The following is a 22,729-nucleotide window of genomic DNA, read 5'->3' as shown; positions in this document are numbered from 1 at the left end:
ACTCCCTTTGACTGAGAGATAAAACCCTTCCTGCAAGTCTCAAGAGCCATAAACAGGAGCTGAGAGACGTAAGTATTTTCTGGGACATTCCATTACATTGAAAAAGCATCAAGCTGCTGATGGGAGCTTTATTGAACTGCAAATCCACAATGTTCAAATTTGAACTTTTATTAATATCTGGTTCCATCAAAATGCATTATTGATGACGGTTGGGTGCAGAGAGTGGTGCTGGGGTTCAGTGTGTGGGGCTCGAGGTACCCTCTGCCCTGGAGACCTGGGTCAGCGGTAGGCAGGGTCGGTTGGAGTGTGTTGTCTTCCCACCTTCAAATCATTCCAGCCAACCACGGAGGCAGGAAGAGTCCAAAGGTTCCCAACAGGCAAACAATGATGAATATCCAGAGAAAGATTCGGTCAATCACCATGGCAACATACTTCCAATCTTCTTTGACCTGCAGGGGTGGAGGGGAAGGGAAAGAAATCAGGTTATATTGGGAAAATGGAACATGCTGCAGTGTTGGGATATTTGCTCCTCTCCATCTAAACAGAGAGGTTTTCCAGTATCCGAGGTCAGGACAAGGATCTCCAGGTCTCCCACGTACTCAGTGCAAAGTGTGCCATGCACCTGGCAGATTCCGTATGGGACGGTCCGGTCACACTGACTATCAGAGCAAGTGAGGTAGAGTAGAGAGAACCTTGGACCTTCTGTGGAGAGTTACAACCTGCTAGATCATACAGAATTCCTTGGGAAAGAAGGATTAATCTTCTGGGCTCTGCTGTCAGCAAAATCTGTGAGCATATTCCTCAGGCATTTTTGTTACATTTGGAACATTAAGAGATTGGAGCCAAGACTTCAGGGCCTGAGTTATAGGGAGAGGTTGGACAGGCTGGGACTTTATTCCTTAGAGCATAGGAGACTAAGAGGCAACTTTATAGAGGTGTATAAAACCATGAGGGGCATAGATAGGGTGAATGCACTCAGTATTTTTCCCAGGGTTTGGGAATCAAGAATTAGAGGGCATCGATTTAAGGTGAGAGGGGAGAGATTTAATAGAAACTCGAGGGGCGACTTTTTTACACAAAGGCTGGTATCTATGTGGAATGAGCTGCCAGAGGAAGTGGTTGAGGCAGGTACATTAACAAATTTTAAAAGACATTTGGACAGGTACATGGATAGGAAAGGTTCAGAAGGTTATGGGCAAAACATGGGTAAATGGGACTAGCTTGGGTGAGGCATCTTGGTCGGCATGGACTAGTTGGACCGAAGGGCCTATTTCTGTACTGTATAACTCTGTGACTCTATTGGTTGTATTACAAAAGAAAGAGCACAGGAAGAGGCCATTCAGTGGTACTTTACTCTGTGTGGAACTGCCTTAACTCAGCATAGCTTTCCCTGCCTCTTCTCATTTATTCATCTAACTTTCCACTGCAGATTTAAGTCTGCCTGCTCCTTTTCCCCCAGGCAAGTGTCCAGCCCAACTCCTCAATGCACGACTAAACTGCTCCCAGTGAACTTGCTGCAGGTTCTCTGTCCTGACGAGCACTGGATCATCTGATGATACCTCTCGCCATAGGACCATCCTGGGAATGTTTCCCTGATCGAAGGCAGGGGAAGTGATTGTATGTGCTGTTGGAATAGAATCATAGAGGGACACACCACAGAAACAGGCCCTTCGGCCCACCCAGTCCGTACTAATCACCAACTACCCATTTACACCAATCCTACATTAATCCCACTTCTTACTCTCTCCACAGTCCCATCAGCTTCCAACAGATTCTATCCCGTGAGAAACACAGGATGGCAGATGCTGGAAATTAAATGAAAAGCACGATGATGCTGGGGGAGCTCAGCAGGCCGGGCAGCATCCGTGGGGAAAAGCAGGCGGTCAACATTTCGGGTCAGGACCCTTCTTCAGGACTGAAGATAGGAAAAGGGGAAGCCCAATATATAGGGGAAAGCAGAGCAGTGATAGGCGGACAAAAGTGGAGAGGTGGGGTGGGCACAGCGTGGTGACAGGTAGATGCAGTTAAGACTCAGATAGGCAGGTGTGGGGGAGGAGGGGAGAGCAGATCCACCGGGGGTTGGGTCAAAGGTAAGAAGAGAGGGAAAAAAGGGCTAGGAAAAAGAAGAGAAGAAGCACGGTGGGGGGGGGGTGGTGTGGGGGGTGGAGGGGTTTATGGGGAAGGTGTAGAAGATGTCACTGGATAAGGAATCTCCTGAGATGGAGACAAAAGGAGAGAGAGGTGTCAGAGATAGTCCAGTGAATTGGGGAGCAGGGTGAAAGTTAGTGGCGAAATTTATGAAACTGTTGAGTTCCACACGGGTACAAGAGGTGGCACCAATGCAGTCGTCGATATAGCGGAGAAAGAGTTGAGGAATGGGGCCAGAGTAGGCTTGGAGCAGAGACTGTTCAACGTAGCCAGTGAAGAGGCAGGCATAGCTGGGGCCCATGCGAGTGCTCATGGCTACACTCTTGGTCGGTAGAAAGTGAGAGGAATCAAAAGTGAAGTTGTCAAGTTTGACGACAAGTTCAGCCAGGCGGAGGAGAGTGTTAGTGGAGGGGGACTGGTTCTGTCTCTGGTCAAGAAAGAAGCAGAGGGCAGTGAGGCCGTCATGATGGGGAATGGGGGTATATAGGGACTGGACGTCCATGGTGAAGGTGAGGTTGTGCATGCCGGAGAACATAAAGCTATGTAGGAGTTGGAGACTATGTGATATGTCACGGATGTAGGTGGGAAGGGATTGGACCGGGGGGACAGGATAGTCTTCAGGCACAAGGATACGAGCTCCGTGGGGCAAGATCAATGGGAGACAATAGGTTTTCGAGGGATTCTCCGAGGGATTGTATCCTCACCTACGCACTAGGGGCACTTTACAGCAGCCAATTAACCTAGCAACCTGCTTGTCTTTGGGATGTGGGAGGAAACTGGAGCACCTGGGGGAAACCCACAGGGAGAACGTGCAAACTTCACACAGACAGCACTGGAGGTCAGCATTGAACCGGGGTCTCTGGTGCTGTGAGGCAGAGGCTCTACCTGTTGTGTCACAGTGCTGCCCGAGTATAAAGTCACTCCACAGCAAAACATAAACTGTCATGAGATGGTATTTAGAAGTTTAGTGATGAGATACCTTGATACTCTTGAACATCCCTGTGGTGGTTAACAGCGTTTGATGTCTCTGGGCCTGGAGTTGGAGTTCAGAAGGATGAGAGGGATTCATTGAAACCTTCCAAATACTGAAAGGCCTGGCTAGAGGCTGTTCCCATTAGTAGGAGAGTCCAGGATCCAAGGGCACAGCCTCAAAATAAAGGGATGTCCCTTTAAACCTAAGATGAAAAGCAATTTCTTCAGCCAGACGGTGGTGAATCTGTGGAATTTGTTGCCACAGAGGGCTGTGGAGACCAAGTCATTGGGTATATTTAAGGGAAAGATTGACAGGTTCTTGATTGGGGTTAAGGGTTGCAGGGAGAATGCGGGAGAACGCAGTTGAAAAAAATCAGCCATGATTGAATGGTAGAGCAGACTCGATGGGCTGAATGGCCTAATTCTGCTTCTACATCTTATGGCTGTTCACAGATAGTCAGCACACAGACTAGATTCAATGACTACAAATTTCGTCCTTTGTGGGACGGTTGGGTGTGGGAAAGGGAGATTCAGTCACTTTGTTCTGTTCAGTTGTGTTGGTGTAAGGAGTGATCTGTGTACAGGGTTCTGGTGCAGTAAAGTTCGGTCCAGAGTTTTGGTACAAAGTCGTTAATAAGTTGAAAGTTAGATGGTGGGTTACCTGGTGAGGTATTCATTGCATGAAAATATTAACTATTAATGTGGCAGGTCTTGTGGTCAGAGAAAAAATTAAACAAGGAAAGGATGATGAGCCAACATTCTCAAACTTTTTAACGGCTTCAACAGATGGTTTTACATCAGCACTCCAACAGCGGGGTCCATCACCTGGTGCCTGGGCTACTCCAGGCCACACTGCCCTGGGGAAGTCAAATCAACACAACACACTGGCTGGGATGCAGATGAGGGAGACCCCGGTGTCCATTCCTTGCAGATGATCAGTGGATTACGTCGGTGTTGTCAGAGTGGGCTTACAGGAGTTGTCTACACTGGATGCACCAAGACCACCTGAGTGAAGCCAGAGATGGGGAAGGGTCACAACCACATGATCCACCCAAGGAGGAGTTGGCCAGGGTCCCTTGTGATTGTGATCCTGTCCATGTGTCTGTCTAAATGTCTCTTAAACCCCTCTATCGTATCTGCCTCCACTCCCACCCCAGGCAGCACATTCCAGGCACCCACCTCTCTCTGTGTAAAAAAACTTGCCCCGCACATCTTTTTTGGTTCATTAACGGACTGAGGTAATTTGTGGATCTCCTTGCCACGTACAGCAGTGGAGGCCAGATCAGTGGGGGCGTTCAAGGAGGAGATAGACAGATATCTAAATAGTCAGGATATCGGGATATGGGGATAAGGCCGGTAATTGGGATTAGAATCGTTTTTTTTTTCTTCTTCCCCCATTCTCCATTTCTCATTTCTATTTCCCTTTCCTTGGAGCAGACTCGATGGGCCGAATGGCCTGCTTCTGCTCCCTTGTCTTGTGATCTTGTGAATTAGAGTAAAGATGGATTGTCACCTCTGTTACAAACCTTCTGCCTGTTTTCTAACGTTATGGCACAGTAACTACAGTAACCGTCACTACTCTGTGATCCAATAAAATTGCTCCGTTCCTTGGACCTGTGGGCGACCGGTGATCCTTGGGATGAATCCGTATCTGAACTCACAGCCTCACCTACTGACCCGCTTTCTCCACCCTCCCAGTTCCTGCCCCTCCACCCCCAACCCCACCCCCACCCCCAGCCCCTCCACCCCCAGCCCCACCCCCACCCCCAGCCCCTCCACCCCCAGCCCCTCCACCCTAACACTGCCGGTCACTGCCCGTCCACCCCAGCCCTTGCCCATCCCCACCCCTAACCCCCACCTCTACACCCTACCCCTCCACCCCCCACCCCTGCCCTTCCATCCCTACACCCTACCCTCCCATCCTAGCCCCTGCCCAGCCTCTCCCCCCTCTCCCACCCCAATACCACCAGTCCCTCCGCCACCCTCTTCATACCCCAACCTCACGAGCCCCCACTCCCTGGTGTGAGTGCATCATCTGTGCCCCCTCCCCTGTACCCACCGAGAAGTCGGCGTCCTCCGCTCGCAGGTGGTTGGCGATGTAGTTCACCCCCTCCAGTGCCCGGATGATGCTGGCAGACAGCAGCGGGTTGGACTCGACCTCAGCACCCTCGCTGGGGCTGCCTCTCCAGCTGTGATTGGCTCTCCCTCCTGGGCACTTGCCGGGCTCTGGGCGGCCCTGGCAGAGGTGGCCATGCGTGCCCAGCGCCGGCCTGGTGTGGCACAGGGCCAGGCCGGCACTGGAGTCCCTGGGCTGGGCCTGAGGGCAGCCCTGCCGGGGCCCCAGCGGCAGCTCCAACAGGCTGTGGTGGTTGACAAAGGTCTCCACCTGACGCCCAGGTCTCCTCATGAAGAGCCAGCGGGGAACAAGGTCCAGGAACACCCTGCGCACCCACCGCGGCATCTTGTGGGTGTTGGGAGAGCGGTGGTGGACATTGAGGACGAAGACGGTAATGACGATGGAGAGGGTGACGAAGATCATGGTGAAGAGCAGGTACTCGCCGATGAGGGGGATGACCAGGGAGGTGGAGGGGATGATCTCCGTGATCAGCAGCAGGAAGACGGTGAGCGACAGCAGGACGGAGATACAAAGGGTAATCTTCTCCCCGCAACCCGACGGCAGGTAGAAGACCAGGACGGTCAGGCAGGAGATGAGGAGGCAGGGGATGATGAGGTTGATGGTGTAGAAGAGCGGCAGCCTCCTGATGATGAAGGAGTACGTGATGTCAACATACACCTCATAGCAGCAGTCGTACTTCTTGGTGTTGTAGGTGCCCACGGCATTGACGATGGCCCATTCACCACTCTCCCAGTAGTCCTTCAGGTCCACGTTCCTGTCCATGGACCGCAGGTCGATCTTGGACTTGTCGTGGGTCCAGGAGCCAAACTTCATCCTGCAGTTCTGCTGGTCGAAGGGGAAGAAGGTGACGTCGATGCTGCAGGAACTCTTGTAGATGGCGGGGGGCACCCACTGGACCCTACCGGCCGAGAAGAGGTGAGCCTTGGTCATGTGTGTCACAGCAAACTCGCCGTCCGCACTGCAACCAAGAAACACAGCTCAGCCACCCTGCCGCAGCGGACAGACGGAAACCAGCCGCTGACACTCACAACGGATTACCTCACCCTCCTTAACTGTAGATCTGCCGCCTCAAAGGTGCTCCTTCAACAACAGTGGGAAGCTACTGTTCTCCCCCCTCTCCCATCGGGAAGAAGATACAAAAGCCTGAAAGCACATCCCACCAGGCTCAAGGACAGCTTCTACCCCGTATGTCTATTGAACTGCCCCCTAATACGATAAGGTGGACTCGTGACCTCACAATCTACCTCGGTATGGCCTTGCACCTTATCGTCTGCCTGCACTGCACTTTCTCTGTAACTGTAACACTTTACTTTGCATTGTTTTTGGTTTCCCTTTATTCAAACATCACCCACAAAAGCCCTTAAGTTAAAATGTGTGTGATGGGACAGTATCAGCGGGACCTTCACTCTGTGTGTAACCCTGTGCTGAGCCTGCCCTGGGAGTTCGTGATGGGACAGTGGTAAGTAAGTTTTATGCTGCATCTAACCCATTTTTTGTGCCAGGACTGTGTAGAGGGAGTTTTACTCATGACCTTGGCTCTATTGGGATCTGTGACCCAGAACTTGCTCAGGGATTCTCCAGTTGACCACTAAAGTACAAGGCTGTCAATTGTTTGATTTGTGTTTAACGGCTGTACTTGAATCTTCCTCTGAAGTTAAGACTAGTTGATCTCTATGGAACCCCATGTTCACAAATCCCTCCTCCATCCAACTCCCCGCCTTCTCCACCCCCTCCCACACTGGCCATCTTCAGTGAGACTCACTTGTTGTAAAGAACGATGTCAGGTATCCAGATCATCTCAGACGGGACACGGATTGAGGTAACGTTATCGAACTCCGCAGGATCCCACGTGAGTTTGTAATCAAACCATTCCTGGAACAGATGGGGCAATCACAAATAGGAGCTTCGCAGGAGCTGGAGGAGTAAGTGCCAGGAGGTGGGGGGGTGAAGCTTCACAGGGAGGACTAAAGGAGATCGTGTTGTTGGTGACACAGTCGGCACTGGTCAGTGAGGACATCCACTTGGAACATACCCACGTCTCCGTAAACGGCTGTTCCTCACTGTGGTCAGACCTCTGAACCAACCCCCTCCTTCACATCCCCTTCTTGGTGGTGCTACCATGTTCTCAGACTCTTAACTGTCCCCCTCTCACTTATTCTGTCATTGTCACCTTAGTATTTGTTTCTGCACTGTTTCAGATTGCACTGCAATTTTTTTACCATTCTGCTAATCTGCGCTCATTGCTGTGTTTATTGTTACCATGTACACTGTTTATTCCTTGCCTCATGTGAGCAAGGAATTTCATTGCACCCTGGGTATGACAATAAACTGATTTGAATCTTGCAAGGGATTACTACACAAGTAAATTTAGACGAGTCTCCACATACTGAATGTAACACTGCTCAGACTCCCTTTAATACAGAGCAGTTTGCTCCTGTCTCAGACAGTGCAGACTACAGCCAGCAGGACCTTTAGTATGTGTGAACACACCAGCAGCCCCACAGCCCATACCAGCCGGACAGGACCTGTGCTCCATCAGTTCAATGGGAGCTGGTTAAACACTGGCACTGCCCCTGAGCACACTGAGGGACTCTGGACCTTTGCTGTGGCTGTGGACTGGGGCATCTCTCTGGGCACTTTCCACAGCCACAGGGATTGGTTCCTGCTCCCAGCAGGGCAGCCAATGAAAACTGTCAGCTGGAGAACAAAGTCAATGTGCACCGTCCGTTTCCCAAGGTTGGGGAATCAAGAACTAGAGGGCACAGGTTTAAGGTGAGAGGGGATTTAATAGGCACCTGAGGGGGAGCTTTTTCACCCAGAGGGTGGTGGGTGTGTGGAAGTGGGTGAGGCAGGTACATTAACACTGTTTAAGACATTTGGACAGGTACATGGACAGGAAATGTTTGGGGGGGATAGGGGCCAAACGTGGGCACATGGGACTGGCTTGGATGGGAATCTTGGTCGGTTGGGCTGAAGGGCCTGTTTCCCTGCTGTAGGGCTCTATGACTCCCAAAGGAGACCCCACCCTGCGACCCTGGGCTGGCTCTGGCAGAGCGCAGACAGACCCACCTGCTTGAGCCAGACGTTGGTCGTCATCATCTGGTTCTTCTCATCCTGCAGGAGGCGAGACAGAGATAACAATCAGCCTCAGACTCGTGGTCACCCAGAGATAAATCAGCCCATGTGTCTACTGCTGACCAGGTCAGTGCTGACCACATATCCCTACCTGCCCCTGAACCCAGTGACGTTGCAGACCCAACACCAGACACCTACCACCAGGCTTCTATCCCACTGTCATAAGACCATTGAACGGTTCCCTAGCACGATAAGATGGACTCTTGACCTCACAATCTACCTCGTTATGACCTTGCACCTTATTGTCTGCCTGCACTGCACTTTCTCTGTAACACTTTATTCTGCATTCTGTTATTGCTTTTCCCTTGTACTACCTCAGTGTACTGATGTGATGAAATGACCTGTATGGATGGTACATGTGACAATAATAAACCAATTTACCTCCATTCCCAGCTCTGTCGTCAAAGAGATTCACAAGTCAACAGAGGAAAAGACCCAAGGATGTGCTCAAAGCTTCCTTTAAGAAATGCAACATTCCCACCGACCCCTGGGAATCTCTGGCCCAGGTCTGGTCAAAGTGGAGAAGGAACATTCAGGATGAGATTGAGAACTTCCAGTCCGTGCATCTGGAGCTCACAGGCACCCTGTGCAAATGGTGGAAGGATTCCTCCAGCTTTGGTCAGGCCAAACTTGGAGAATTGTGTGCAGTTCTGGTCGCCCCATTACAGGAAGGATGTGGAGGCTTTGGAGAGGGTGCAGAAGAGGTTTACCAGGAAGCTGCCTGGATGGCATGTGCTATAAGGAGAGATTGGACAAACTTGGGTTGTTTCCTCTGGAGTGTCAGAGGCTGAGGGGAGACCTGATAGAGGTTTATGAGATTAATGAGAGGCATAGATAGGGTAGACAGAGTCATTTCCCAGGGCAGAAATATCTAATACTAGAGGACATGTGTTTAAGCTGAGAGGGGGAAAGTTTAAAGGAGATGTGTGGGGCAAATGTTTTTCACACAGAGAGTGGTGTGTGCTTGGAACGGGCTGCCAGGGGGAATGGTGGATAAGATGTTTAAGTGGCTGTTAGACAGACACATGAATATGCAGGGGATGGAGGGATACGGATCAAGTGCAGGCAGAAGGGACTTACTTCGATTTGGTGTCGAGTTCAGCACTGACATTGTGGGCCGAAGGGCCTGTTCCTGTGCTGTACTGTTCTGTGTCCTCACAGACAACACATCCACCCATCAGTCACCTCCTACCCCATCTGTGGAAGGATCAGTGGGTCCCACTTTGGCCTCAGGACCAGCGTGGAAGTGAGTCACCCTGGACCCGAGGGACTGCCTGAGAAAGTCAGCGCCAGGGCTGTGAGTTTGGAGTCAGAGGGGTGCAGAAGGGGTTAGGGCAGCAGGCTTCCCCACAGGAGGGGAGAACTTGCGGACCAGGCAGTCTGAGGGTCCGCAATCTCCGAGGTGGGATTTGAACTCCTGCCTCAGGAGTGGGAGTCCGGGCCTCTGGGTCCCCGAAGCAGTGATGTAACCCTGCACCCACTCCGAACCTGCGACCAAGCCGGGACAGTTCACCCAGCAACCTCAGGAGGCACCCACAGGACTGCTTTGTCATCAAACAGGGAGGAAGACAGGGCCTGCCTTTCCATAGCGCCTGCCACTACTTTGGGACACCTCAAAGACCCTCAACAACCAGCGGACGTGTTCTTCGAAGTGCAGACCCTGTGGTGACGTTGGAAACAGTGGCATTCTTTGCACAGCAAGATCCCTCAGGCAGCAACCTGGTAACTGCTGGATAATGGCCCTCATTGCTGGTGGCTGAGGGTCAAACCCTGTCTGGGACTGGGACTGGGACCCCCCGCCCATGCCCCCTAACCACCCCCCACACCCAACCCCCTACCCCCCTAACCCACCCCACCCCAACCCCACAACACCCCCCATTCCCACTCCCCCCACACCCACACCCCCACACTCCCCCCACTCCCACTCCCTCCCCACTCCCCCAAACCCACACCCCCGCACTCCCCCCACAGCCCCCACTCCCCCACTCAACCCCTCCCCCCCAATTCCCCCCCCCACTCACACCCCTCCCCCCCCCCCACTCCCACACCCCCCACCCCTGCCCTGACCCCTGGTGCTCTGAAGATGACGGAGCAGCTGTGGAAGGAGGTTGTTGATCTCTGTCAGCAGACAAGGGGGTTATTTCTGCTCCAACGAGCCGCGACTGAGAGACGCCCCGTCCCCGGGAGCTGCAGCCAGCCGCGCCGCCTCGGACGATCTCACTCTCTGCAGGCGAGGCAGCTGCAGGGGAGCGTGGGGGGGGTGGGTCCCGGGGCAGCGGGTCCCTGGGAGCGCGGGTGGGGGGGGGTGTCCCGGGGGCGCGGGGGGGCAGGGTCTGTGTCCCAGGGCTCACAGCCGGAGGGAGGTGGAGGGTCTGCACCCAACAGGCGTGGACTGGGGTATTGCATTCTCTGCCCCTCCCCTGCTCCAACTCACCCCCCCATCACTCCTCTGTCCCTCCTGCTCCCCATCACCCACTCTCCCCTCCTCCCCCTCCATCTCCCCTCCTCCCCTGCTCCAACTCCTCCCTCCCCATCTCTCTGCACTCACCCCCTCACCCTGCCTCGACTCTTCCTCACCCTCCACCCACCACCCCCGTACTCTCCTCCCCCCTCCCACCCCAATCCAGCTCCTCCTCACCTTCCCCTCCCCCCACGTCCTCCTCCCTCTTCTACTCCTCGGTCTCCCCTCCAACATCTCCTCCCTCATCCTCCTCCCCAACACCCCCGCACTGTCCTCATCTCCTGCCTCAACTCCTTCCCTCCCCCTCATCCTCCTCCCCAACACCCCCGCACTCTCATCTCCTGCCTCAACTCCTTCCCTCCCCCTCATCCTCCTCCCCAACACCCCCGCACTGTCCTCATCTCCTGCCTCAACTCCTTCCCTCCCCCACTCCTTGCACTCTCCTCCTCCTTCCCCCACTCCCCTCCCCTTCCCCCCTCTTTCCCTTCACCTTTCCTCCTCGCTCCCTCATCCTCCATCCCTCCAACACACCCTGCCCCCTCCCCTACTCTCCTCCTGACCTCCTTCTGTCCCTCAGAACCTTTCCTTCTGCTAAACGCCAAAGTCCAACTTTTACCTCAAAAGAGCACACCCACGGTTCATGTCCGGACGGCCAGACTTGGCAGGCTATTTGACTATGGAAGCACAACAATTCAGCTTCCCTTTTGGCTGGAATGAGTGGAAGGATTTGTGACCCCTCTCCAATAAGCCAGGAAGAGTTCCTGTGTCCAGATCATTGCTGCATCCACGAGTGGAATGGAGAGGGCGGGAGGTGATCACTGTCTCACACAGCTTCCGTCCAAACACCCGTGCCTGGCTCCCATTTCCCAGCACTGGGCTGTGTGTGGAGGGAGGCTCCCTGGGAGTGGTTAAGGGGTTACAGGAGACTGTCGGAGAGAATGATAAGCTCTCAATGACTACAGCTCAGATACTAAGCCATAGAGTGAATATAAAGGATTCAGTACAGGCCTCATTAAACTTCAACATCCATTACCCTGAATCTGTTTATTTGTTGTTTGATTCCTCCACAAAGTCATAGAGTTGAACAGCACAGAAACAGGCCCTTCAGTCCAACTTGTCCATGCTGACCAAGTTGCCTGTTTGAGCCAGTCCCATTTGCTCGCATTTGGTCCACATCCCTCTGAACCTCTAAAAGTGTCTTTTAAACATTGTACCCACCTCTCTCACTTCCTCTGGCAGCTCGTTCCACACACCCACCACCCTCTGGGTGGAAAAACTTGCCCCTCGGGTCCCTTTTAAATCTTTCTCATCTCACCTGAAGACTATGCCCTCTGGTTTTAGACTCCCCTACCCTGGGGAAAGGACTGTGACCATCCACCTTATCTCCACCCCTCGTGATTTTATAAACCTCCATAAGCTCACCCCTCAGCCTCCTTCGCTCCAGGGAGAACAGTCCCAGCCGATCCAGTCTCTCCTTATAACTCAAGCCCTCCAGTCCCAGCAACATCCTCGTGAATCTTTACTGCACCTTCTCCAGCTCAATGACACCCCTCCTATAGCTGGGTGACCAGAACTGCTCGCAATGCTCCAGTCTCACCAGACTTGTGCAGCTGCATCATGCTGTCCCAACTCTTGTACTCAGTGCCCTGACCCATGAAGGCAAGCATGCCAAATGCCTTCTTCACCACCCTGTCTACCTGTCTCATAAGACAACCTGTCCCTTCCAGGTATTGGTCTGGTGAATTTCTGAACACAAGCAAAAAGCAAACTGCAGAAGGAACTCAGCAGGTCAAGCAGTATCTGCTGGGGAGAGGAACCGTCGACGATTTGGGCTGAGACTGCATCAGAAGGTTTCTCTTCCCCCTGCAGATATTCTTTACTTCTTTTTGGATGCTCCAGGGTAACATTCCAGTGAATCCAGTAAGTTTAAAAGGAGTGCAGGAAACAAGGTAAGTTTAATGGGGTTGTGGGAACGGGAACTTGGAGAGTGGATGCAGAACCAGGGCCCCGGAGAGTGGATCAGGGACCGTGAGAACCAGGGCCCCGGAGAGTGGATCAGGGACCGTGAGAACCAGGGCCCTGGAGGGTGGATCAGGGAGCGCGGGAACCAGGGCCCCGGAGAGTGGATGGGAAATGCAGCAAATATCACCTGGTGAGCCCAACCCTAGTCCCAATGGTCATTAGCAGATCATCACTGCAATTTTCCACCTCTCTCAGCTCCTTAAATATCTGCCTTAAAGATTCCCTCCTCAACCAAGTCTTTGGCCATCTGCCTGAAACCCCACTTGGGTGTTTGGTTCCACTCCATGAAACATCTGGGATGTTGAAGCCACTCTATAACTCTTCCCAGCTCCTTTCTATCTCCATTTACCTGGTGAGAGTACAAAGGCCACCCCCCAAAGTGAGGCAGGAGCGAATGGTATCTCACCACGTCGATGAGCTGGGCAATGGAGAGGCCAAAGTTCACGATGACAGCATCTGAGCTGTTTGGAACAGGTCTGGACCAGCGGTTGTAGCCGGAGAAGAGGTGCTTGAAGAGTCTCTCCTCTGCCTGGGAGCGCGTCTTCTCCTGACCGCAAACTGGAAGTGAACCAGAGACAGCGAGGTCAATTGGAAATTCACTGACAAGAAGTGAATCTCAGCTGAAAGTGCCAGAAAAGTCAACAGTTCCTGCAGCATCTGTGGAGACAGATCTGGAGGCAACCTTTCAGGTCGATGAAAGGCGTGGGGCACGCTTGCCTTTATTAGTCGAGGCACTGAGTTCAAGAGTCAGGAAGTTATGTTGCAGCTTTGTGAAACTCTGTTTAGGCTACATCTGGAATATTGTGTTCAATTCTGGTCGTCCCATTACAGGAAGGATGTGGAGGCTTTGGAGAGGGTGCAGAAGAGGTTCACCAGGATGCTGCCTGGATTAGAGGGCATGAGCTGTAAGGAGAGGTTGGACAAACTTGGGTTGTTCTCTCTGGAGCAGTGGAAGCTGAGGGGAGACCTGATGGAGGTTTATAAGATTATGTGAGGCATAGAGTAGACAGAATCTTTTTTCCAGGGTGGAAATGTCTAATACTAGAGGGCATGCATTTAAGGTGAGAGGGAGTAAGTTGAAAGGAGATGGGGCAAATTTTTTCACAGAGAGTGCTGGGTGCCTGGAATGTGCTGCCAGGGGTGGGGGTGGAGGCAGATACCGTAGAGGGGTTTAAGAGGCTCTTAGACAGGCATATGGAGGGATACGGACATTGTGCCGGCAGAAAGGATTAGTTTCGTTGGGCACTTAACTACTAGTTCAATTAGTTCAGTAAAACATGATGGGCCGAAGGACCTGTTCCTGTGCTATACAGTTCTATGGTCTGTGATCTGTGACTTTGTGGCTCAATGTTTTTCTATGGGTCATCTAAGGGTTAATTACTGGTTTCAGCCTCAGAATGTTCCTCAAATGTTTGTCTCATGATTTTCCATGCACAAATTCACGTTGACTTTGCCCAGTCCCGTAATGATTTTCCAAGAGCCCTCAAACCACTTCTGCCGTAACAGGTTCCAGCATTTCCCGACCACTGATGTTGGGCCAACTGGTCCACACATCCCTGCCAGCAGTCAGGCGACATTTGCTGCCTTCCAGTCACCTCTGAGAGGCGCTGAGAAGCACTGGGTCCAGTTGCGCCTCTTTTGAAATGTTGGAAGTTGGTCCTTAGCCCCCGTAATGTCTCCTTTTGGCCAATTCTTTCAGATCCCAAACTTGCTTTTCGTCCTTACTTGAAGACTGACATAAAATAGTTGTTTAATTTCTTTGCTGTTTCATTATAACTTAATGTAAATTCTGCTGCTTCAGACTGTGACCCTTATTAACTTTTGCTAATCTTTACCGTTTTATTAAATCTGTGAAACCTTTTACAGTTTTATTTTTATCTTTCTCAGCAGTTGCTCCTTCTTTACAGAATTCCCAAACTGTCCAAACTCTTGGGCAACGGTATCAGCCTTTCCCTTTGATCTAGTGTTATCGTTAACTTCCTGTACGCGCCAAGCGACGGCATCCGGACCTCAACGTGCACGGAGATGGAATATAGAAAATATGGGGCCTATCGAAGCACAGGAAGATCCCAGAAACCGATGGTGGGTGTTTTATGTCCATTCCTGGTCAGTTATTGGTCCACAGCACTGGGCAGAACTCGTTTGTTCTTCCCGAGCCTCGTCGCCTCGGTTTTGTCTACCTCCGAGGGCAGACACAGGCGCACAAAACTGCCCCACAGCTATGCGGCGATCCCTCGGTACTGCCCCTCCCACAGTGCAGCGCTCCCTCAGTACCCGCTCCCTCAGTACTCTCTCCCACAGTGCAGCGCTCCCTCAGTACCCGCTCCCTCAGTACAGCGCTCCCTCAGTACTCTCTCCCACAGTGCAGCGCTCCCTCAGTACCCGCTCCCTCAGTACAGCGCTCCCTCAGTATTGCCGCTCTCATAGTACGGCGCTCCCTCAGTATCCGCTCCCACAATACAGCGCTCCCTCAGTACTGCCTCTCCCACAGCGCAGCGCTCCCTCAGTGTTGCCGCTCCCTCAGTACTGGCTCTCCCTCAGTACTGGCTCTCCCACAGTGCAGCGCTCCCTCCGTATAGAGCTCCCTCAGTACGGCTCAGTGCTGCCGCTCGCTCAGTACAGCGCTCCCTCAGTACTGCCTCTCCCACAGTACAGCGCTCCTTCAGTACCCGCTCCCTCAGTGCGGCGCTCCCTCAGTGCTGCCGCTCCCTGTACAGCGCTCCCTCAGTGCTGCCTCTCCCACAGTACAGCGCTCCCTCAGTACCCGCTCCCTCAGTGCGGCGCTCCCTCAGTGCTGCCGCTCCCTGTACGGCGCTCCCTCAGTACTGCCGCTCCCACAGTGCAGCGCTCCCTCAGTACAGAGCTCCCTCATACGACGCTCCCTCAGTACTACCCGGGAGTATGAGCCTCCTCACTCTGCGCTGTGTCCCTCCGGATATCTTTGTTTAAAACCAAAAACGTGCGAGATGCTGGGAATCTAAAATGTTCGCCAGAAACACTGGGCAGATCGGGCGGCGTCTGTGCGGAGAGGAACAGTTCACGGCTCCGCGTCGGGTCTGGAATGTGGACCGTGTCTCACTCTCCGCAGGCGCTGCCCGACCCGCTGAGCATCACCGCCCCTCTCCGGGTCTCTGCCTCCCGCTCCGAGCACAGGAGGGCGCGGTGGGAGTCCCAGCGTGAAGTTCGGGAAGACGTTTCAAGGAGACGTGTGGGGCAAGTTATTTTTTCGGGCAGCCAGGGGTGGTGGTGGAGGCAGATACCTGTTCGTGTACAGATGTGCAGTTTAATTTGGCATCACGGTCGGCACGGACAAGGTGGGCCGAAGGGCCTGTTCCTGTGCTGTACTGTGTTCTATGGTCACTTTTGAATTCAATTCGCTTTACGTTAATTAAATCGGAAGCCGAGCTCAGTCCCAACACAGTTCCGCGACCCACGCCGACAGTTCCCACCGGACCCCTGGGACCCACCTTTGGAAATGAGCATCTAACGTGGGTCAGAGCCCGGGGTGGTCGCTGCACCCCACCCGCCCCAACCACGGTCTGTGTCCCCCCCCCACCACTTCCCGCCCCCTCCCTCCCGTTACCCCACCCCCACAACATCCCCACCCCACTACCCCCACCCCACTACCCCCACCCCACTACCCCACCACACCCCTCGGGGCAGTTTCAGACGGGTGTAGGTCAGTCCGACCGCCTGCAGGAGGGAAGGCGGGGAGAGGAAAGGGGAAGGGTGGGGTCGGGAGGGGGCTGGAACATTAACCCTTCCAGATAGGCGACGTTGCCGGCTCGGCCTGGGGGAGCCGGGTGCCTGAGCAGAAAGTCGAAACCAAAGAACTGCAGGCGCTGGGGATCCCGAACAGAAACAGATAGAAACTCTCAGCGGGCCGGGCAGCGTCTGTGGGGAGACACACACACACCATCCCAGCAGACAATCGCCCCGAGCGGTTCCCACAAACCGCAGGATTCAGGGCCCGGCCGGGAGCAGACCGGAGCCCGCCTGTCTGCCCGCCGTTAACGGCAGCCCCTCCCGTGCCCCGAGTCGGTGGAGAGTTGCCGGTCACAGAGACCGGAAGGGAGGCATCTACTCGGGAGAGCACCGGGGAGCGAAGTAAAACCAGGATAAAAACAGCAGATTCTGCAAACCCTCCGCAGGTCAGACTGTGGACAAAGGAACAGGGTTAATGTTTAGTGTTGATCACCTTCTACCAGTTCTGATGGAAGGTCATCTCCAGCTGTCCAGGGTTTGTTGGATAAATGAGAGTCCAGAGATAATAAAGGGGGTGGATCAGATTTTCAGGAATAACATCAGAGAAAACAGTCCACCTCCTCCCCAGCTCACTGTGAGGCTGGTCTGGACCCTGCAGTGCGTTCACATTCTCCTACACTAACCCCACCTTCATCGTCCCCTCATTCCCAACCACCCACCTGGACACTAGGGGCAATTTACAGTGTCCAATTAGAAGGTGGCAGGTCATGTTACAGCTGTATAAAACTTTGGTCAGGCCGCACTTGGCGTATTGTGTGCGGTTCTGGTCGCCCCATTACAGGAAGGATGTGGAGGCTTTGGAGAGGGTGCAGAAGGGTCTGGATTAGAGGGTCTGAGCTTTAAGGAGGTTGGACAGACTTGGGTTGTTTTCTCTGGAGCGGCGGAGGCTGAGGGGAGACCTTTATAAGATCATGAGAGACAGAGATAGGGTAGATGGTCAAAGTCGTTTCCCCAGGGTGGAAATCTGATACTAGGGGACATGCGTTTAAGGTGAGAGGGGGGAAGTTTAAAGGAGATGTTTTACACAGAGAGCGGTGGGTGCCTGGAACGGGCTGCCAGGGGTGGTGGTGGAGGCAGATACAATAGAGGTGTTCAAAAAGCATTTAGACAGACACAGGAACGGGCAGGGGACGGATGTATATGGATCACGTGCAGGCAGATGGGATCGGTTTCATGGTCAGCACAGGCATGGTGGGCCGAAGGGTCTGTTCCTGTGTTGTACTGTTCTGTGTCGGGAGGATAGGTCAGTCGGCACAACGCGGGCGCCACGGAGCCCTGACAGCTCGTTCACCCGCACAGAGTGGAGCCCGATCGCAGTCACAGACCCCCTGAGCCGTGTGTTGTGGGGAGGCTGCGGCCGTTCTGCCCTCACGGCGCCTTCTGACACCCCACAGCTGCCACAACCCGAGCGCGGGTTTTAAGGGGAATATTTGTAACGGGATTTCCAACCCGTGCCCCTCCCTCATCCCCCTCTTCTCCCCTTCCCCCCCCCCACGTCCTCCTCCTCCCACTCTCCCACGTCCCCTTCCTACAGCCCCCACCTCCTCCCCCGCCCCCAACCCAATCTCCCGTCCCGTCTGTGTCTCGGGTCAAGTGTCTGCGACAGCGGGGGCGGAGTTCCTGGCTGCAATCGCAACACTGGCGCCTCTCAGCTCTTCCTCCAGCCAGCGAGATGTCTCCCAGCGGGACGGGACAACGGCCGCGCACAAGCCCCGGGGTCGGGATGGAGGGTGGGGTGCGGCGTGGGAAAGGTCCCAGCGGGAAGTTGGGGGGGGGGGGACGTTGAGGGTCCGAATGCACGTTCTCCACTTACCGGGTCCCGGGAGCAGCCCGGAGAGAGCGAGAAGGAGATAGACGCCTCTGACCACCGCGTTCTCCATCGGAGCTCCGCGCCGAACCGATGCAAACCCGGGCTTGGGGCGCCAGCGTTAGCACGGCGCCGAGGGGCCGAGCGGCCGCCTGTCTCACCGACGCTCAATCTCGGCGCTATCCCCGCCTCTGGGGGGTCGGTTGGAGCCCCTCAAGGGGAGAGCAAAGGGTTAACAGCGGGCCTGCGGGGAAGGAGAGAGGCGTTCATGTTAATATTTAAAGTGTCTCATTAAAACAGAGTGCGCGCAATGTCAGGCAGGCAGTGAGGGAAGGGGATTGGTCCGTCCCGGGGTCCCGAGGGACGGACACGGAGTAACGAGGCAGAGTCGGCCCGAATCTGGATCAGCTCACACTCACTCACCACCGCGCACACACACACACACACCACACACAAACTCACCACACAAACGCTCACTCACGCAGTCATACACACACTCGCAGACTGATTCACACACACATTCGTAACACACAGACTCTCGCACACACACTCTCAACAGAGGTACACACACAATACACACACACGCTCGCACACACACATTACACAGATACAGACACACACACACCCCTACACACACCCTCTGCCTTATAATTCTCTCACACATGCACACAGACACCTACACCTCCTCTCCTCACACAGACACACACACAAACGGAACCCAAAATCTGCTGCCGTCCGTGCACGGTTGGAGAAGTTCTGAAGCCGTCACGTTGCTCGGGGTGGGTGTGTTGGGCCGGCGGAGACCCCGTCCGTCCCGCTCGGGGGGACACGGCGAGTTGGTGCCGAGCCCGGACCGGACACAGCGACTGGGACAGTGAGCGGGGGAGGGGTTCATTCACGCCCCCCAACTCTCACACAGCGGCGCTGACAACATTCACAGCTGGAGACCTGCTCCCTGTATCGCCGCGGAGGGAGGGGTGAAGGATAGGGGGGAGGGGATGGAGGGGAGAGGGGAAGGTGGTGGGAGGGAAAGGGAGGGTTAGGGAGAGGGAGTGAGGCCGAGTAGGGAGGTAGGGTGAGCTGAGGGACGGGTGAGACAGGCAGTAAACAATTCCATTAGTGGCACCTGGGTGGAGTGCAGTGTGTCGGTTCCAGGGCGAGATGTATAATCGAGCTGACAGGACAAAGCTCTGGAAATCGACTGGTAAATCACCTGGAATAATCGGATTACAGCGCCCAGACCAAGGAGACTGGCCGAGCTGTGCCGAGATGGTGTGTGGATCCCATCTCCCCCATCACCCACCCAGGGTACCCCACTCACACACTGCCCAGACCTGTGCCCCATCTCCCCCTCAGCCCCACACACACGCTGCCCAGATCCGTGCCCCATCTCCCCCTCAGCCCCACTCACACGCTGCCCAGATCCGTGCCCCATCTCCCCCTCAGCCCCACTCACACGCTGCACAGATCCGTGCCCCATCTCCCCCTCAGCCCCACTCACACGCTGCCCAGACCCGTGCCCCATCTCCCCCTCAGCCCCCCACACTGCCCAGACCTGTGCCCCATCTCCCCCTCAGCCCCATTCACATGCTGCCCAGACCTGTGACCCATCTCCCCCTCAGCCCCACTCACACGCTGCCCAGATCCGTGCCCCATCTCCCCTCAGCCCCACTCACAGGGACCCTCGGACATAGGAGCAGGGGCTGAGGAAGCAGTGACCATCGTTTGGTAAGCTTCAAGGCAGTCATGGAAAAAGATAGAGTTGGTCCTTGAGTTCGGGCCCGAAACTGGGGGAGGTGGATTTCTTTCATCGAGGATGTAGCAGAGAAATGAAGCAAGAAATCAGGAGGACAAAAGGAGACATGAAATGACCTTGGCAGACAGGATTCAGGAGAATCGCCAAACCTTTTATGAGGGTAGCTAGGGGATGAGTAGATCCCCTCGGAGAAGAAAGGGGTGAAAACGGGATATGAGCAAGATCCTCAATAAATACGTCGCATCAGTGTTCACCATGGAGAAGGATGTGGAGGCTGCAGAGTTAGTGAGGAGCTCGCTGATATCCTGGACCACACCTGTACCAGGAAGGAGGAAGTGCCAGAAATATTAGCACACATTAGGGTGGATAAATCCCCAGGGCCTGACGGGATCTATCCCGGGATGTTATGGGAAACAAGGGAGGAGATTGCTGGGGCTCTGCTGGAGATTTTTCCGTACCATCATTAGCCATGGGTGAGGTACCAGCAGGCTGCAGGTCAGTTAACATTCTCCTCTTGTTCAGAAAGGGGAGTGGGGATAAACCTAGAAACTACAGGCTGGTGAGCCTTACATCAGTGGTGGGAAAGTTGTTGGAGAAGCTTCTGAGGGATGGGATTTACGTTCACTCGGAAAGGCAGGAACTGATTGGGAGAAGTCGGTGTGGTTTTGTGCAGGGGAGATCAGGTCTCACACATCTGATTGAGGTTTTGAGGAGGTAACTCATGTAAATTGATGACGGCAGTGGACATGGTTTACATGGACTTCTGTCAAGGTTCTGCATGATAAATGGATCCAGAAATTTAATGGACGTGGGATCTGAGGCAAACTGGATCCAAAATGTTTGGTGATAGGAGGCAGAGTGCGGTGTTGGAGGGGTGTTTCTCTGGCTGAAATCACTGGGATCGGTGCTGGGACCTTTGTTGTTTGTAACATATATAAATGACTTGGATGAGAATGTAGGAGGTCTGATCTTGCAGATGACACGAAAATTGGTGGAGTTGTAGATAATGAAGTTTGTCCAAGGATAGAGCAGCATACAGGTCAGCGGAAAGTTGGGCAGAGGGGTGAGGGATGGAGTTTACACCCGGCGAGTGTGAGGTGATACACTTTGGGAAGTCAGCTTCTGGGAGGACATATGGAGTACGGTAGGGAGAGTGTTGATGGACAGAGAGGCCTTGGGGGGCGGAGGCTGAAGCCCCAGGTGGAAGGTGGGAGAAATGACCAAAACTGTGTGTCTGAGAATCACAGGGATATGGGGAGAGGCCAAGGTGAGGGGGGGATGGGGGAGGATGGGGAGAGAAAGGGGAGGAGGGCTTGAGAGCGAGAGGGGAGAAGGGGCGAAGGGAAAGAGGAGGTGAGTGGGAGGGAAGAATGAAGAGGGGGAGGGAGAAGGAGGGAGGGGGAAAGGGTGAATGGGGAGAGAGGAGAGGGCAGGAGGGAGGGAATGGATGAGGAGACTGAGGATATGATGGAAACCACATCAGGCTGAACTCTGTCACACACACTGTTCTCACACTCCCCCCACCCACACTCCCCCTACCCCACCCACACTCCCCCCACACACACCCTCCCCCCACACCCTCCCCCCACCCACACCCTCCCCCACCCACACTCTCCCCCCACCCACACCCTCCCCCCACCCACACTCTCCCCCCCACACGCCCTCCCCCACCCACACTCCCCCCCACCCACACCCTCCCCCCACACCCTCCCCCACCCACACTCCCCCCACCCACACCCTCCCCCACACACACTCTCCCCCCACCCACACCCTCCCCCACCCACACTCCCCCCACCCACACCCTCCCCCACACCCTCCCCCACACACACTCCCCCCCCACCCACACCCTCCCCCACCCACACTCCCCCCCACCCACACCCTCCCCCCACACCCTCCCCCACCCACATTCCCCCCCCACCCACACCCTCCCCCACCCACACTCTCCCCCACCCACACCCTCCCCCACCCAAACCCTCCCCCCACACACACCCTCCCCCCACACACACCCTCCCCCACCCACTCTCCTCCCCCACCCACACTCTCCCCCCACACACACTCCTCCCCCACACACACCCTCCCCCACCCACACTCTCCCCCCACACACACTCCTCCCCCACACACACCCTCCCCCACCCACACTCTCCCCCACCCACAGTCTCCCCCCACACACACTCTCCCCCCACACACACTCTCCCCCTCACCCACACTCCCCCCCACACACACACACCCCTTCACACACACTGTCTCTCTCCCTCTCCCACACTCGCACACAGAGTCTCCCACTCGCCACATCTCTGCACCATCAGACGGTTGAAGCCTCCCCGCCGATCTCCTTCACCAGGTGCACTGTTCTGCCAGGGACACTGGGACCGTCAGCGGTGGATACAGCGTGCCGCTCCCCGTCACCCTGACCAGCTCCCACACCGGACCCCAAGCTCCCTCCTGATCACAGAGAACATGGGTGGGTAAAAACGTGTCCGTGAGAAAGTGCCGGACACACTGAGCGGAGTGAGCAGCATCTGTGCA

General features: G+C 54.7%; 1 protein-coding gene across 7 annotated transcripts; it reads right to left on the bottom strand.

The window, feature by feature from the left end:
- Nucleotides 1–109: 109 nt before the first annotated feature.
- On the bottom strand, nucleotides 110–19,304 carry chrna2b (cholinergic receptor, nicotinic, alpha 2b (neuronal)). 7 transcript variants are annotated; one of them, XM_052012691.1, is made up of 7 exons: nucleotides 19,155–19,304; nucleotides 18,454–18,691; nucleotides 13,282–13,433; nucleotides 8,327–8,371; nucleotides 7,020–7,129; nucleotides 5,180–6,155; nucleotides 110–449 (listed from the first exon to the last, which is right to left on the bottom strand). In XM_052012691.1, the coding sequence occupies exons 2-7, from the start codon at nucleotides 18,518–18,520 to the stop codon at nucleotides 324–326; spliced, it is 1,476 nt and encodes a 491-aa protein (XP_051868651.1). In that variant the 5' UTR covers nucleotides 18,521–18,691; nucleotides 19,155–19,304; the 3' UTR covers nucleotides 110–323. The 7 variants fall into 7 exon arrangements, with proteins under 7 accessions (XP_051868651.1, XP_051868652.1, XP_051868653.1 ...); XM_052012688.1 differs by having other exon boundaries at nucleotides 113–449; nucleotides 5,180–6,215; nucleotides 19,155–19,303; XM_052012690.1 differs by having other exon boundaries at nucleotides 113–449; nucleotides 5,180–6,215; nucleotides 19,166–19,291.
- Nucleotides 19,305–22,729: the final 3,425 nt, after the last annotated feature.

The sequence above is a fragment of the Pristis pectinata genome, chromosome 3, assembly GCF_009764475.1.
Source record: "Pristis pectinata isolate sPriPec2 chromosome 3, sPriPec2.1.pri, whole genome shotgun sequence".
Taxonomy (NCBI): domain Eukaryota; kingdom Metazoa; phylum Chordata; class Chondrichthyes; order Rhinopristiformes; family Pristidae; genus Pristis; species Pristis pectinata.
The sequence above is the reverse complement of the archived record's forward strand: the minus strand, read 5'-3'. Positions and strand labels throughout refer to the sequence as shown.

Excerpts from the sequence above, each read along its gene's own strand:
- chrna2b (XM_052012688.1), bottom strand. The coding sequence starts at position 18,520 with ATGGAGAACGCGGTGGTCAGAGGCGTCTATCTCCTTCTCGCTCTCTCC. Across the intron at positions 13,434-18,453 it reads CGGGCTGCTCCCGGGACCCG|TTTGCGGTCAGGAGAAGACG; the intron begins GTAAGTGGAGAA and ends GTTCACTTCCAG. Across the intron at positions 8,372-13,281 it reads TTGCCCAGCTCATCGACGTG|GATGAGAAGAACCAGATGAT; the intron begins GTGAGATACCAT and ends CGCCTCCTGCAG.